Below are 13,389 nucleotides of genomic sequence, written 5' to 3'. Positions count from 1 at the left end.
ATGGTTCTTCACAATCAAACCTACCATCATGATTTTTCCCAACTACAATGGGGCATATTGGAACAAATTCCTTACAATTTCAACGGGGACAAAAATACATACTTACTTCAACGTGAGAATTATTGGATTTTTCAGTTAAAATCTTTCCCTCCCACAGGACTCAATGAAAATGTAGATAAATGCTTTACCATTTAAATGTATGAGTACACACACATTCTTTTTCAAGGTCATCGATTTGTTGACGTCATTTTGCTAACAGGGGGGCGTGGCCTAAACTGGACTCCCGCGGCGTCAATCTCCCAAGGCGCCATTTTTAACATTACTGTGTCGAGAGGAGACGGTATCATTTGGAACTGCTCCTCATCAAGAGAGGTTGATGGCTCTAATGTCTCTCCATCGCCTAAGTAGCTGACAGCTTTATCTTCAGTCTGTCGCTTTTCTTCGACTCCGGATCCCCGCTCCTGATGAAGGCAACGAAACGGAGCTTCGTTGAGTGGAGATTTATATCGGACATTTTTTCCTTTTAGCATTTCAAGCTAAGTACTTTTTATTAATCAAGTACTGTTTTTGTCTCAGAGTTTATGATTTTTCACACTTGGACTCTTTTTTCACTTGTTTTTCACACAATTTAACTTTCTTAGTTTTTGGTTTTTTTGACACTTTGTAGTATCTCTTTTTGTCCGTCGAATCAGCATAGGCACTTTATCAAGATATAAACACAAACACCTTATGGGAATTTAGGCAATTTCAGCCATTAACACTTTATTACACCAGCTTTGGGAGATTTTGTGATTTTTGTGGCTTTACTTTCAGGAGTAAGGATTGTTAGGGACAGTTTGGTGTTTTTATTCACCGATTCTCAAGTAATTAGTTTTACACTTTAAATTTTTTATAACTAAAATCTCTTTCTCCCGCATTATGGACTAACCATGATGTATGAGGCAGTGATTCTTATCCAGACTAATAATCTGGTTGATGCTAGTCATCGCAAGGTCACTACCTGAGCCTTCCAGATATTCCGGGCGGCCGTTCCACGGCTCATACTGAATGTCCATGGGAGAAATGACATTCTAGTTTAGAGATTTTTCTCTACATAGGTGGTTCCTAAACCATTAATACCAGATTGACTTTGTCCCTTTCAATCCTTTTCTTTAAACAACACATGGAAATTCAAAATTATATTTGAATTTGAATATAGATTGTGGACCAATTTTGTTTTTTCATTTATTTTATAGCCACCATATCTTTATATGCCTTTCTCAAGGAGATATGCATCTAGTTTGCTTTTGAAGCCTGGGACTGTCGATTCCGCAATAATCTCCCCTGGGAGAGTATTCCAGATGTCCACCACTCTCTGTGTGAAGCAGAACTTCCTGACATTAGTCCTGAACTTGTCCCCCCTTAGCTTCATTTCATGTCCTCTTGTCCGTGTCAAATTGGACAATGTAAATAATCTTCTCTGCTCTATTTTGTCGATTCCTTTCAGTATTTTGAAGGTCTTGATCATATCCCCCCGCAGTCTCCTTTTCTCAAGGGAGAACAATCCCAGTGTTTTAAGTCGATCCTCATATACCAGTTTCTCCATACCCTTCACTAGTTTAGTTGCTCGTCTCTGCACCCTCTCCAGCAGTTTTATATCCTTCTTTAGGTAGGGAGACCAATGTTGGACGCAGTATTCCAAGTGAGGTCTGACCATTGCCCTATAAAGCGGCATTATTACTTTCTCCGATCTACTCGAGATTCTTTTCTTTATCATGCCCAACATTCTATTTGCCTTCTTTGCCGCTGCCGCGCATTGTGCCGACGGCTTCAGGGTCCTATCTATCAGTACACCCAGGTCTCTTTCTTGTTCACTTTTTCCCAGAGTTGCACCTGTCATTTTGTACTCGTATTCCTTATTTTTACTGCCTAAATGCATTACCTTGCATTTCTCCACGTTGAACCTCATTTGCCATTTCTCCGCCCATTTTTCTAACCGACACAAATCGCTCTGGAGTTCCTCCTGCGATCTGATTGCCCGGCAGAGTTTTGTGTCGTCTGCAAACTTGATGATCTCACTGGATGTTCCGTTTTCCAAGTCATTGATATAAATATTAAAAAGGATCGGCCCAAGTACCGAGCCCTGGGGTACACCACTAGTCACTTTCTCCCAGTCAGAGAACTTCCCATTTATGCCCACTCTCTGCTTTCGGTTTTCCAGCCATTTGCCTATCCATCTTTGTATATCTCCCTCTATGCCATGGCTTTGTAGTTTCCTGAGAAGTCTTTCGTGTGGAACTTTGTTGAACGCTTTCTGGAAATCCAAGTATATTATGTCCACCGGCTTTCCACTATCAATTTGCTCGTTCACGGTCTCAAAGAATTGGAGTAAATTCGTCAAACACGATTTCCCTTTCCTGAATCCATGTTGACTGGGTTTCATCAAGTCGTGTGTGTCCAAGTGCTGAACTATGCTATCCTTGATCAGTGATTCAATCATCTTGCCGGGGACAGACGTAAGACTCACAGGTCTATAGTTGCCCGGTTCTCCTCTCGATCCTTTTTTGAAAATTGGTGTGACGTTTGCTTTCTTCCAGTCGTCTGGTATCTGTCCAGTTCTGATTGACAGGTTTGCAAGTTTTTGCAATAACTCTCCGATTTCAACCTTCAATTCCTTCAAGACTCTCGGGTGAATTTCATCCGGTCCAGGGGATTTGTCACTTTTAAGTTTGTCGATCTGGTAGTATATCTGATCCAAGTTCACTTCAACTGTGGTGAGGCTGTCCTCTATTTCTCCTGTAAACAGTTTCTCCGCTTCAGGTATTGTTGAGGTGTCCTCCTTCGTAAAGACGGAGGCAAAGAAGGAATTTAGTTTGTCTGCGATTTGTTTATCTTCCTTGATGTACCCTTTTATTCCCTTGTCGTCCAGGGGTCCCACTGCCTCTTTTGCAGGTTTTTTCCCCTTCACGTATCTAAAAAAGGGCTTGAAGTTTTTGGCCTCCCGGGCTATTTTTTCCTCATAGTCCTGTTTTGCATCCCTCACCGCTTTGTGACATTTCTTCTGCTCATCTTTATGTTTGTTCCAGGCTTCGGTTGTCTTCGTGCATTTCCATATTTTGAAAGAGTCCTTCTTTTCTTTTATGGCTTCCTTCACCTGTATGGTAAGCCATGCCGGTTCTCCTTTGCCTTTAGTTCTCCGATCTTTAGAAATCCTCGGAATGTAGAGATCTTGTGCTTCTGCAATAGTATTTTTCAATAGGCACCATGCCTGATCTACTGTTTCAAGTTTGTCCACCATCTTCTCGAGTCGTTTTGTTACCATGGCTCTCATGCAATCGTATTTACCCTTTTTAAAGTTTAAGGTGGTGGTTAAGGTTTTGGCATGTTTCCTTTTCCCGATGTCCAGGGGGTGGTGTTTATTATAAACCTAGGGGGGAGTGGTGGGATGGTTATGTGGGACAGGAGAGTGTGATAATGGATGACTTTTATGGGTGGATTAAATATGATGAATTATTGAGAATAATGGATAGATACCCACACCAAGTTCCAATAAAGGGGGGATACACAGAGTTTGTTGCCAAAAGGCTTTTTATTACAAGCAATTGTTATGCATCAGAATGGTACACCTTTGAGAATGCAATACAGAGAATGCCAGCTTTACACAGGAGGATAAACAAATACATATGGTGGAACAACCCACCTGGGATATTTGAACACATGCCCAGAGAATTCATTGGGTATGACATAATTATCAGGTCGGGGGGTTCAAGGGGGGCGGAGCCCCCCTTGTATATCACTTTCCCCAAGGGTCACTTAGCAGGGAGTTAGCTAAAATTGGGGATTCATCCCAGTAAAGTAGAAAGTTTGTTTAATCTGCATAGTTTCTGGAATGTTGCCAGAAGTACCTTGTGTAGCCATGATCCAGCCATTCCAGGTAACATTATTGTCTGCTGTGTCAACCCATACCTTTTTGTTTAAGAAAGATGGGAGAATAGCTCCCACACTGTGTGATAATGCATGCTATATTTAGCCCAATAAATATTTAAGATCAAGCTACATAGGAAAGTGAGAGCATTGCACAATTCTTACACACACTAAAATGACTGTTTAAAAATGACCCTCTTAATTACATGAAACCTCAAAATTTGAACTAAAAATATGAACTGTATAAAACAAGAGGAAAACATATAAGAGCCTGACCAGAGACAAGAACAAAAAGAAGTGTGAAGAAATAAATTCCTTTGCAAGCCACAAATTAAAAAGAAAACCATCAAAGTGTTACTGCAATCTATAATTTTTCCCTTGTTTTATACAGTTTATATTGTTGGTTCTATAGTGGATGCTGAATCTTTGGATTTATATGATGGTCTACAGTATGTATACAATTTTTGTGTATTTTTTTACACTGATACTTTGTATTATTAGTATCTTTGTTGTATCAATTTTACAATATGAAAGTTCGTAAAACCCTCAGGAAAAGCTAAGAGGAGGGAGCCCTCTCACCGATACCTGCGGCTGTAGGAGACAAAGAGGCCGCACGAGGAGAAGGAAGCGTGGGAGCCCTGCTCCGCCCCTCTTCCGAACCAGCGGGGGACCCGACTTGAGACACTGCAGCACTAACGGCGCGCAGCCATTTCATACAAGCCCTCTCACTGATATCTGTGGCTGCAGGAGACACAGAGACTGCACGAGGAGAAGGAAGCATGGGAGCCTTGCTCCACCCCTCTCCCGAACCAGCAGGAGACCCGACTTGAGACACTGCAATGCTAACGGCGCGCAACCATTTCATACAATCCCTCTCACCGATACCTGCGGCTGCAGGAGACACAGAGGCCGCACGAGGAGAAGGAAGCGTGGGAGCCCTGCTCCGCCCCTCTCCCGAACCAGCGGGGGACCCGACTTGAGACACTACAGCGCCAACGTCGTGCAGCCATTCGGCGCACCGACAAAGGCCTTTCAGGTAAACCATCTGACCGACCTCTCAACCACCAGCCTAACTTGTGACCGTCGAGAGAACTTAAATTTCTGCAGCAGAACCGCAGAGGGAGCCACTGCAGCTGCCTAGCCCCTTAACTGCCAGGACTGCCTGCCTCTTCAGGCAAGGACTGTCTGCCTTGCACCGACACCGACTCCCTCCTCAGCCCCAGCTACCCCAGCTACCTTCTCATTGCTGGGCCAGGCGAGTGACCCTGCACCTCCCCCAACCCCCGTCGGGAGCGAAACGACTGTACAGACCGACTCTTCAAGATTCCCAGCGGATAAGGGAGCCTCTGGCAGACGACAATCTCCAGCAACTCGGACCAATTCAGCAGTTAAGTATCTGCATGACTATCTGACCTAGCAGCATGACTCTATCCTCTTGCATGTCATATTAATTGCATGCCACAACCACCCTGGACACCACATACACTGTCTCACTTGACAAACTTACTATTTACCAGTACTATCCTCTACCAAGCCAATTCTCTCCCACCAGTCCTTTGCAAAACCAACCTCCCTCAACTCCCCAAAATCTTCTTCAAATCAACACACCACCACGCCCTTCTCTCTCACCATTCCAGTAAGGATCAACATGTCCAACTTCACAGGAAAACTTATAACCCTCCTCCTTCTCTACCTACTTAGCTCAAGGAACTGGATCACCAGAACCTTTGCTTTTGAGCCCATCCCTACCTACCTCACCTAGAACAGAATCACCAAACTAGGCAAACCACTCCTCCCCTCCCGCATCCTCCATGACTATAAGGAATCTGGTCCCTTCCCAATCTCTGTGGTCAATGCCTCACGACACTCCTCCAAACCAACCCACAAAAGAAACCGACTCCTAAAAAACCTACCAATCACAGAGTCCATTATTCCTCTGGAACACCACACTATTTCTGGTGCCTATCTGAACATTTGCTCGGTTAGAAACAAAGCCCAACTGATCAAAGAATGGCTACAAGAAACCCACCTTGACATCCTGCTCTTAACCGAAAGTTGGCTAATCTCTGACCAGGACCCTATCATAGGAGACCTACTTCCTATAAACTACAAAATCATTCCACTATCAAGGAACTCCAGGAGAGGAGGCGGCCTAGCTATAATCCTTCGAGACCACTTCCAATTCCAAATTCTAGACTCCAAACTGACCAAGGACCTGGAAATCCTCTCTTGCAAAATATCCAAAGCAGACTGTAAAGATAATCTGACCATTACAATATTCTATACCCCCCCTAACAAATGGAACCAAGCTAAAGAAGATCTCTACAAATTCCTCCTCACAAATTCCGCCACTGGCACCCACTCCCTTCTCGCAGGCGATGTAAATCTACACCTGGAGCATGCAGAGAATTCCAACGTCGCAGATCTTCTCTCCTTCCTCACATCCCTAGGATTCTCTAACCCACCCCCAACAAAAACCCATGCTAAAGGATACCACTTAGACCTGATCTCATTCCTTTCCAATACCCCTACCAATCTTAACATAAGCTTTAAAGACGAAACCTGGACTACCACCTCTTGGTCAGATCACTTCCGATGCAACTTTCAATTACACTGGCTCAAAAAAACAAATCCATAGGCAACCAAGAACTATCCACAAAGAAAAAACAATATGGACTAGAGGTCAACTAAACCCAGAAGAATTCTGGTCCCACTATCACCCTACTTCCATCCCAGATCCAGACCCCAACTTCATCCCAGGCTGGAACAACTTCAGCAACCAGTTCCTAAACGATATTGCTTCACTGAAACCCTGCAGAAAAAAGCACCGCTCATCGGCCAACTGGTATGACGCCGACCTTCTAGCTCTGAAACGAGATGTATGCAAACTAGAAAGAATTTGGTGCAAATCAGGCGCAGACTCTGAAAGATACTCCTGGCGCATAAAAGTTATTGAGTACAAAAAAAGTATCAAAGAAAAACGCTCCAAATATTACTCCCAATCAATCAAAACCCCATCCCTGAACAGTCATAAACTCTTCAGGCTTGTCAACTCCTTATTTGACATCGATTCACGAAAAAATTCCCCCACAGATCTTCCGCCTTCCCCGTCAAACCTAGCTGACCATTTCGCCAAAAAAATCCATAACCTAAAAACATCTCTTGCAACAACAAGCACTAGTCCTTCAATCTATCTACCCACCCTAGAAAATGAAGGTTCAACCACTGACATGACCTGGAATCACTTCAAAAACCCAGATTGGAACCTATTTCTCAAGCTATACACTAAATACTCCAAATCCTACTAGATAACTGTCCTCCTTCCATCATGAAAACAGCCCCCCCCTTCAAAGCTGAGCTCTTCAACTGGATCACTCTCTGCTTGTCCACCGGCTACTTCCCGCTGGAACTCGGTCACATCCTTGTATCTCCAATTATCAAAAACCCCAAAGAACCACTCTCCTCAGCCACCAACTACAGACCCATTGTCAACATACCCCTCTTCCTCAAAATTATGGAAGGTCTTGTCAATCATGACCTCATGTCATACCTAGAGAAGTTTAACATCCTTCATGACTCCCAGTCAGGATTCCGCACTAACTACAGCACTGAAACCGTCCTAGCATCACTAACCGATTACCTCCTCCAACTATTCTCCCTGGGAAATAGTGCCCTGCTACTCCAGTTTGACCTCAGCAGCGCATTCGACCTTGTAGACCATGACATTCTGCTTAGCTGCCTCGACTCTATGGGCATCTCAGGACAGGTACTAACTTGGCTCACAGGCTTCCTAAAAAACCGCACTTACCAAGTACACAATGAGGGAACCTTCTCTCACACCTGTGGAGTTCCCCAAGGCTCCCCCCTATCTCCTTCCCTGTTCAATATTTACATGGCTTCACTAGGACACATGCTATCGGACAGAAATCTGAAATCCTACATTTATGCAGATGACATTTCAATCGTCATCCCCATCTCCTCATTACACAAGAAATAGAACAACGCATCTCATCTGTACTCACCATGGTCAAACACTGGACTACTCGGTTCAAACTTAAACTGAATCCAGAAAAAACTAAATTCTTCCTTGCAAGTCCCAACCACAAATTAATGACCACCACCCTGCAACTCAACGGAGCTACTTACCCAATCAATCCCACCATCAAAATTCTTGGAGTCATCCTAGATCACTGCATAACTTTCGAAGACCACACCAATGCCCAGGTCAAAAAATGCTTTCACACTCTCTGGAAACTCCATACCATCAAACACTACTTCCCCTCCTTCAGACTGCTGGTCCAATCCCTAGTCTTAAGCACCTTGGATTACTGCAACATCATATACTTGGGCTCCTACAAGAAAACCATTAAACGTCTAAGACTCATTCAAAACACCGCCGTCCGCCTCTGACCTCAAAAAGTCTGATCATATTAGCTCTTTCTACAGAAAACTCCACTGGCTACCAATAGAAGCCAGGGTCATCTTCAAATTCGCCTGCCTCTGCTTCAAAACCTTAACTGGCTCATCCCCGATATACCTAGCACACCACTTTGCGTTCCCAGGTACCAACCGCATACGCAAGATCTATCTGTTTGCCTACCCATCCCCAAAGGGATGCATCTACAGGAAATTCCTCGACAAAACTCTATCTTTCCAAGCTGGCAGATGGAATGACTGCCTGACCTCCCTCATCTCATCTGCCCCATCTTACCAATCCTTCAGAAAATTGCTCAAATCTTTGATAAATTTTTCTAACCCCTGCCCTTCCGGCCAATTTCCCCAAACTTTATCCACCTCTCTTCCTTCCCCGGTCTCTCCCTTCCCGATCCCTCAATCCTATTACCCCCTTTCCCTCAGCTTCTCCTTCTTCTCTCAATACTCTCCTGTAATTGAAACTGATGACCATTAGACCTGTTCAACTGATTCTATATCTTAATTGTATATGTACAGTCCCTTGCATCGTCACAATTGAATCTCTATATCTTCGCTGTATATGTATAGTCTATTGCATTGTGAACCGCTCTGAACTGCTTTGTCCCTGTCATTGTGATAATTGATTCGCTGTATCTTCGCTGCATATTGTGATAATTCTCTGTATCTTCGCTGTATATGTACAGTCTCTTGCATTGTGAACCGCTCTGAACTATTTTGTGGTATTTGCGGTATACAAAAATAAAGTTATTATTATTACTACAATACTAGATGGTGTTGAGACAGACATGGGAGAAGCAACTGCTTGCCCTGGATCAGTGGCATGGAATGCTGCTACTATTTGGGTATTTGCCAGGTACTTGTGACTTGGATTTACCTCCGTGAAGGTGGAATACTGGTCTAGATGGGCCATTGGCCTGATCCAGTAAAACTATTCTTATGTGGAATAAACTGAAACTTCAGACACCAAAAAACAAATTTCACACAATATGCCTTGATGAGAGGAAAAGGATCTCAGAAATCTATTTGATTCATGTAAAATTGCAATATAGAGTCAAGACTTAAACAGTTCCTCGTTTATATCATCGATCCTGAAAAACCTCTCCAATGGTATGTCCTTTATTATTTACTGACAATACTTCTTTAAAAGTCAATGTTTCCAATAAATTAATAAAGATTTAAGGGGTCCTTTTACAAAGGTGCGCTAGTGCCTTAATGCACGGAATAGCGTGAACTAAATTGCCGCGTGCACTAGCTGCTACCACCTCCTTTTGAGCAGGCGGTAGATTTTTGGCTAGCGCGCTAATCCGGTGTGTGTAATAAAACACTTAGCGCACCGTTGTAAAAGGACCCCTAAGTGTGCTTATCTCAAATTTTCAACAGCCCACACTTATCTTATTTTGTGTCAGAACACACGTTGGGATGCTGTGGAGCAAAATAAAAAGGGGGGGACCCATTCTTGAAAAAGCCTTTGGGCAAAACTTGTTGAACCTTAAGGTCCTTCCCGAGGTTCAAAAAAAGAATGAAGAAATAGCTAAAGCTAAGTACATACGTTTTAAAGTTGTATAAGAAAAGCTTATTGATATGCACAAAACATAAAACATAGAGCACAAACACTTAAAAAAACTAAGGTCTGATGATGAACAAAAGCCAGAAATAGAAACAAGCCTTCAAATAATTTGGCTGGTGGTTGGCTGGAACTGAAGACCATAGAGGTACTTACAAATGTATTATCTGAAGAAAAAAGATTGTTTAGAAATTAGGCACTTTGAAGTTTATTATATGCCTTTGTGGCTTGATGGTGTATATTACATAGATAATGTCATAAACAACATTGGGCTATTTTAATACATCAGAAAATTTGAGATAAGCACACTTTTCCTGTCATCAAGATTATTGTGTTGAAACAGTAGAATTAGTTTTTTTGCTGCTGAAAAGATCTCAGCCCAGCGGGGCAGTCTCCATAGAGGGTAATACAATTAGTCCAATTATTTTCCACTTTTTCATTCTGTAAGAAAAATATGGAACAAATTGCGTGGAAAATCCTTGGTTTAAGTGTATAACCATCAATGGAGATTGCTCCAAGTTTGTTGGTTGGGCTGAGAACTTTTCACCAGACCCTTATATTTTTAATAATAAAAAATATTTGAAATAAATAAAAGAGAAACCAGTATTTAAACAGAAATTAAGAAGGTATGTTCTGTACAAATTCATGGTTTGCTCCATGAAAACTTGACTTTACAATCTGATGGAACTACTGAAAATGTATTTTTCAATTGTCATATTTTTCTTTTTGCAGTTTATTACATTTAAGTATTTGTTGATAAGAATATGAATTCACATTTATTTAGAAAATAATTATAGTCAAGAGTAGAAAATAAAATGGAGAAGTCTTACTTGTGGGTAGTGGAATATCCTGAGCATATTGGATATTAGCTTTGATTCCTCAGCAGAAACAACTTCAATGATAGCAGCAAGTGTGCCAGATTTTTTACAGTTGTAATTAATGATTGCTTTGTCCATTCCTGTTAAGATATTCATGAAAACCCTGAGTGCTATGAGTGGATGATTGTGGGAGTCATAAAGGTGAAGCCCCAGAGTGATGTTTGGTAAGAGATCTGACTTGTTAATTTCCTTCACTGCAGATACAAAGGCCAGAAAGTTGTAGTAGTTTAATTCCCTAAAACTGTAATGAGATTTAGTGTCAGATAATATAAAGTAAGCACTAACAAATGATTTAGAGGCATGAACATGGATTGGAGTAAAAGAGTAGCCTAATGGTTAGTGCAGCAGCCTGAGAATCAAAAATTCCATGTTTAATTTCTAGTGCTCTTCCCCATGAATCTAGAAAAGTTACTTAACTCTTTATCATCACAAGTAAAAAAAACAAGTATCACTATGAGGGGCTGCTGGAAAGTTCTCAGCCCAACCAACATCCCCTCTTCCTAATTAAAACTTCTTCCACACACCATTGTTTGTTGCTCCTCTTCTTCCTTAGTGTATGCTTGCTCTATGCAGACTAGAAAGGCTTCATCATTAAAGGTTAGTACTACAATGATTGGGATTTGTGAACAATTATATGAAACAGCATTATATATTTCAAACGTACGGACTTTAATGCAATGGGAAAGTACCTGAAGAAAGAGCTGTTAGGATGGGAGGACATAAGAGAAGTGGAAAGACAGTGGTCTAAGCTGAAAGGAGCGATAAAAATGTGAAGAAATGTGAAGAAAATCAATAAAAACAAGAGAAAAAGGAAGCCGATATGGTTCTCCAACCTAGTGGCTGAGAAAATAAAGGCGAAAGAGTTGGCGTTCATGAAATATAAAAAAACCCAAGAAGAGGAGAGCAGAAAGGACTACAGGGTGAAACTGAAAGAAGCCAAGAGAGAAATACGTTTGGCGAAGGCACAGGCGGAAGAACAAATGGCTAAAAATGTAAAAAAGGGAGATAAAAATTTTTCCAGATGAGGAGAAAGCAAATGTGCTAAACAAATACTTCTGTTCTGTGTTCACAGAAGAAAATCCTGGAGAAGGACCGAGATTGTCCGGCAAAGTTACACGAGAAAATGGAGTAGATTCTGCACCGTTCACGGAGGAGGTTGTTTATGAGCAACTTGAAAAACTGAAGGTGGACAAAGCGATGGGACCAGACGGGATCCATCCCAGGATACTAAGGGAACTCAGAGAGGTTCTGGCGAGTCCTATTAAAGACTTGTTCAACAAATCTCTGGAGACAGGAGTGATTCCTGGGGATTGGAGGAGAGCGGATGTGGTTCCTATTCATAAAAGTGGTCACAGGGATGAAGCAGGAAACTACAGGCCGGTGAGCCTCACTTCAGTTGTTGGAAAAATAATGGAAGTATTGCTGAAAGAAAGGATAGTGTATTTCCTTGAATCTAATGGGTTACAGGATCCGAGGCAACATGGCTTTACAAAAGGTAAATCGTGCCAAACGAACCTGATTGAATTTTTTGATTGGGTGACCAGAGAGCTGGATCGAGGACATATGCTAGATGTAATTTACTTGGATTTCAGCAAAGCCTTTGATACAGTTCCTCATAGGAGGCTGTTGAACAAACATGAAGGGCTGAAGTTAGGACCCAAAGTGGTGAACTGGGTCAGAAACTGGCTGTCGGACAGACGCCAGAGGGTGGTGGTTAATGGAAGTCGCTCGAAGGAAGGAAAGGTGACTAGTGGAGTCCCTCAGGGTTCGGTGCTGGGGCCAATCCTGTTCAATATGTATGTAAGTGACATTGCTGAAGGGTTAGAAGGAAAGTGTGCCTTTTTGCAGATGATACCAAGATTTGTAACAGAGTAGACACCGAAGAGGGAGTGGAAAATATGAAAAAGGATCTGCAAAAGTTAGAGGAATGGTCTAGTGCCTGGCAACTAAAATTCAATGCAAAGAAATGCAGAGTAATGCATTTGGGGATTAATAATAGGAAGGAACCGTATATGCTGGGAGGAGAGAAGCTGATATGCACGGACGGGGAGAGGGACCTTGGGGTGATAGTGTCCGAAGATCTAAAGGCGAAAAAACAGTGTGACAAGGCAGTGGCTGCTGCCAGAAGGATTCTGGGCTGTATAAAGAGAGGTGTAGTCAGTAGAAGGAAGAAGGTGTTGATGCCCCTGTACAGGTCATTGGTGAGGCCCCACTTGGAGTATTGTGTTCAGTTTTGGAGACCGTATCTGGCGAAAGACGTAAGAAGACTTGAGGTGGTCCAGAGGAGGGCGACGAAAATGATAGGAGGCTTGCGCCAGAAGACGTATGAGGAGAGACTGGAAGCCCTGAATATGTATACCCTAGAGGAAAGGAGAGACAGGGGAGATATGATTCAGACGTTCAAATACTTAAAGGGTATTAACGTAGAACAAAATCTTTTCCAGAGAAAGGAAAATGGTAAAACCAGAGGACATAATTTGAGGTTGAGGGGTGGTAGATTCAGGGGCAATGTTAGGAAATTCTACTTTTCGGAGAGGGTGGTGGATGCCTGGAATGCGCTCCCGAGAGAGGTGGTGGAGAGTAAAACTGTGACTGAGTTCAAAGAAGCGT

General features: G+C 42.5%; 1 protein-coding gene across 1 annotated transcript in view; it reads right to left on the bottom strand.

The window, feature by feature from the left end:
- The window catches only part of LOC117346193 (vomeronasal type-2 receptor 26-like), a 57,892-nt gene extending 47,035 nt beyond the window's left edge, over window positions 1-10,857 (bottom strand). The window contains exon 1 of the mRNA XM_033915596.1: window positions 10,732-10,857. Coding sequence (XP_033771487.1) covers window positions 10,732-10,857 — 126 coding nt within the window. The remainder of the gene's footprint in view (window positions 1-10,731) is intronic.
- Window positions 10,858-13,389: the final 2,532 nt, after the last annotated feature.

This window comes from Geotrypetes seraphini, chromosome 12, assembly GCF_902459505.1.
Source record: "Geotrypetes seraphini chromosome 12, aGeoSer1.1, whole genome shotgun sequence".
Lineage (NCBI taxonomy): Eukaryota > Metazoa > Chordata > Amphibia > Gymnophiona > Dermophiidae > Geotrypetes > Geotrypetes seraphini.
The sequence above is the reverse complement of the archived record's forward strand: the minus strand, read 5'-3'. Positions and strand labels throughout refer to the sequence as shown.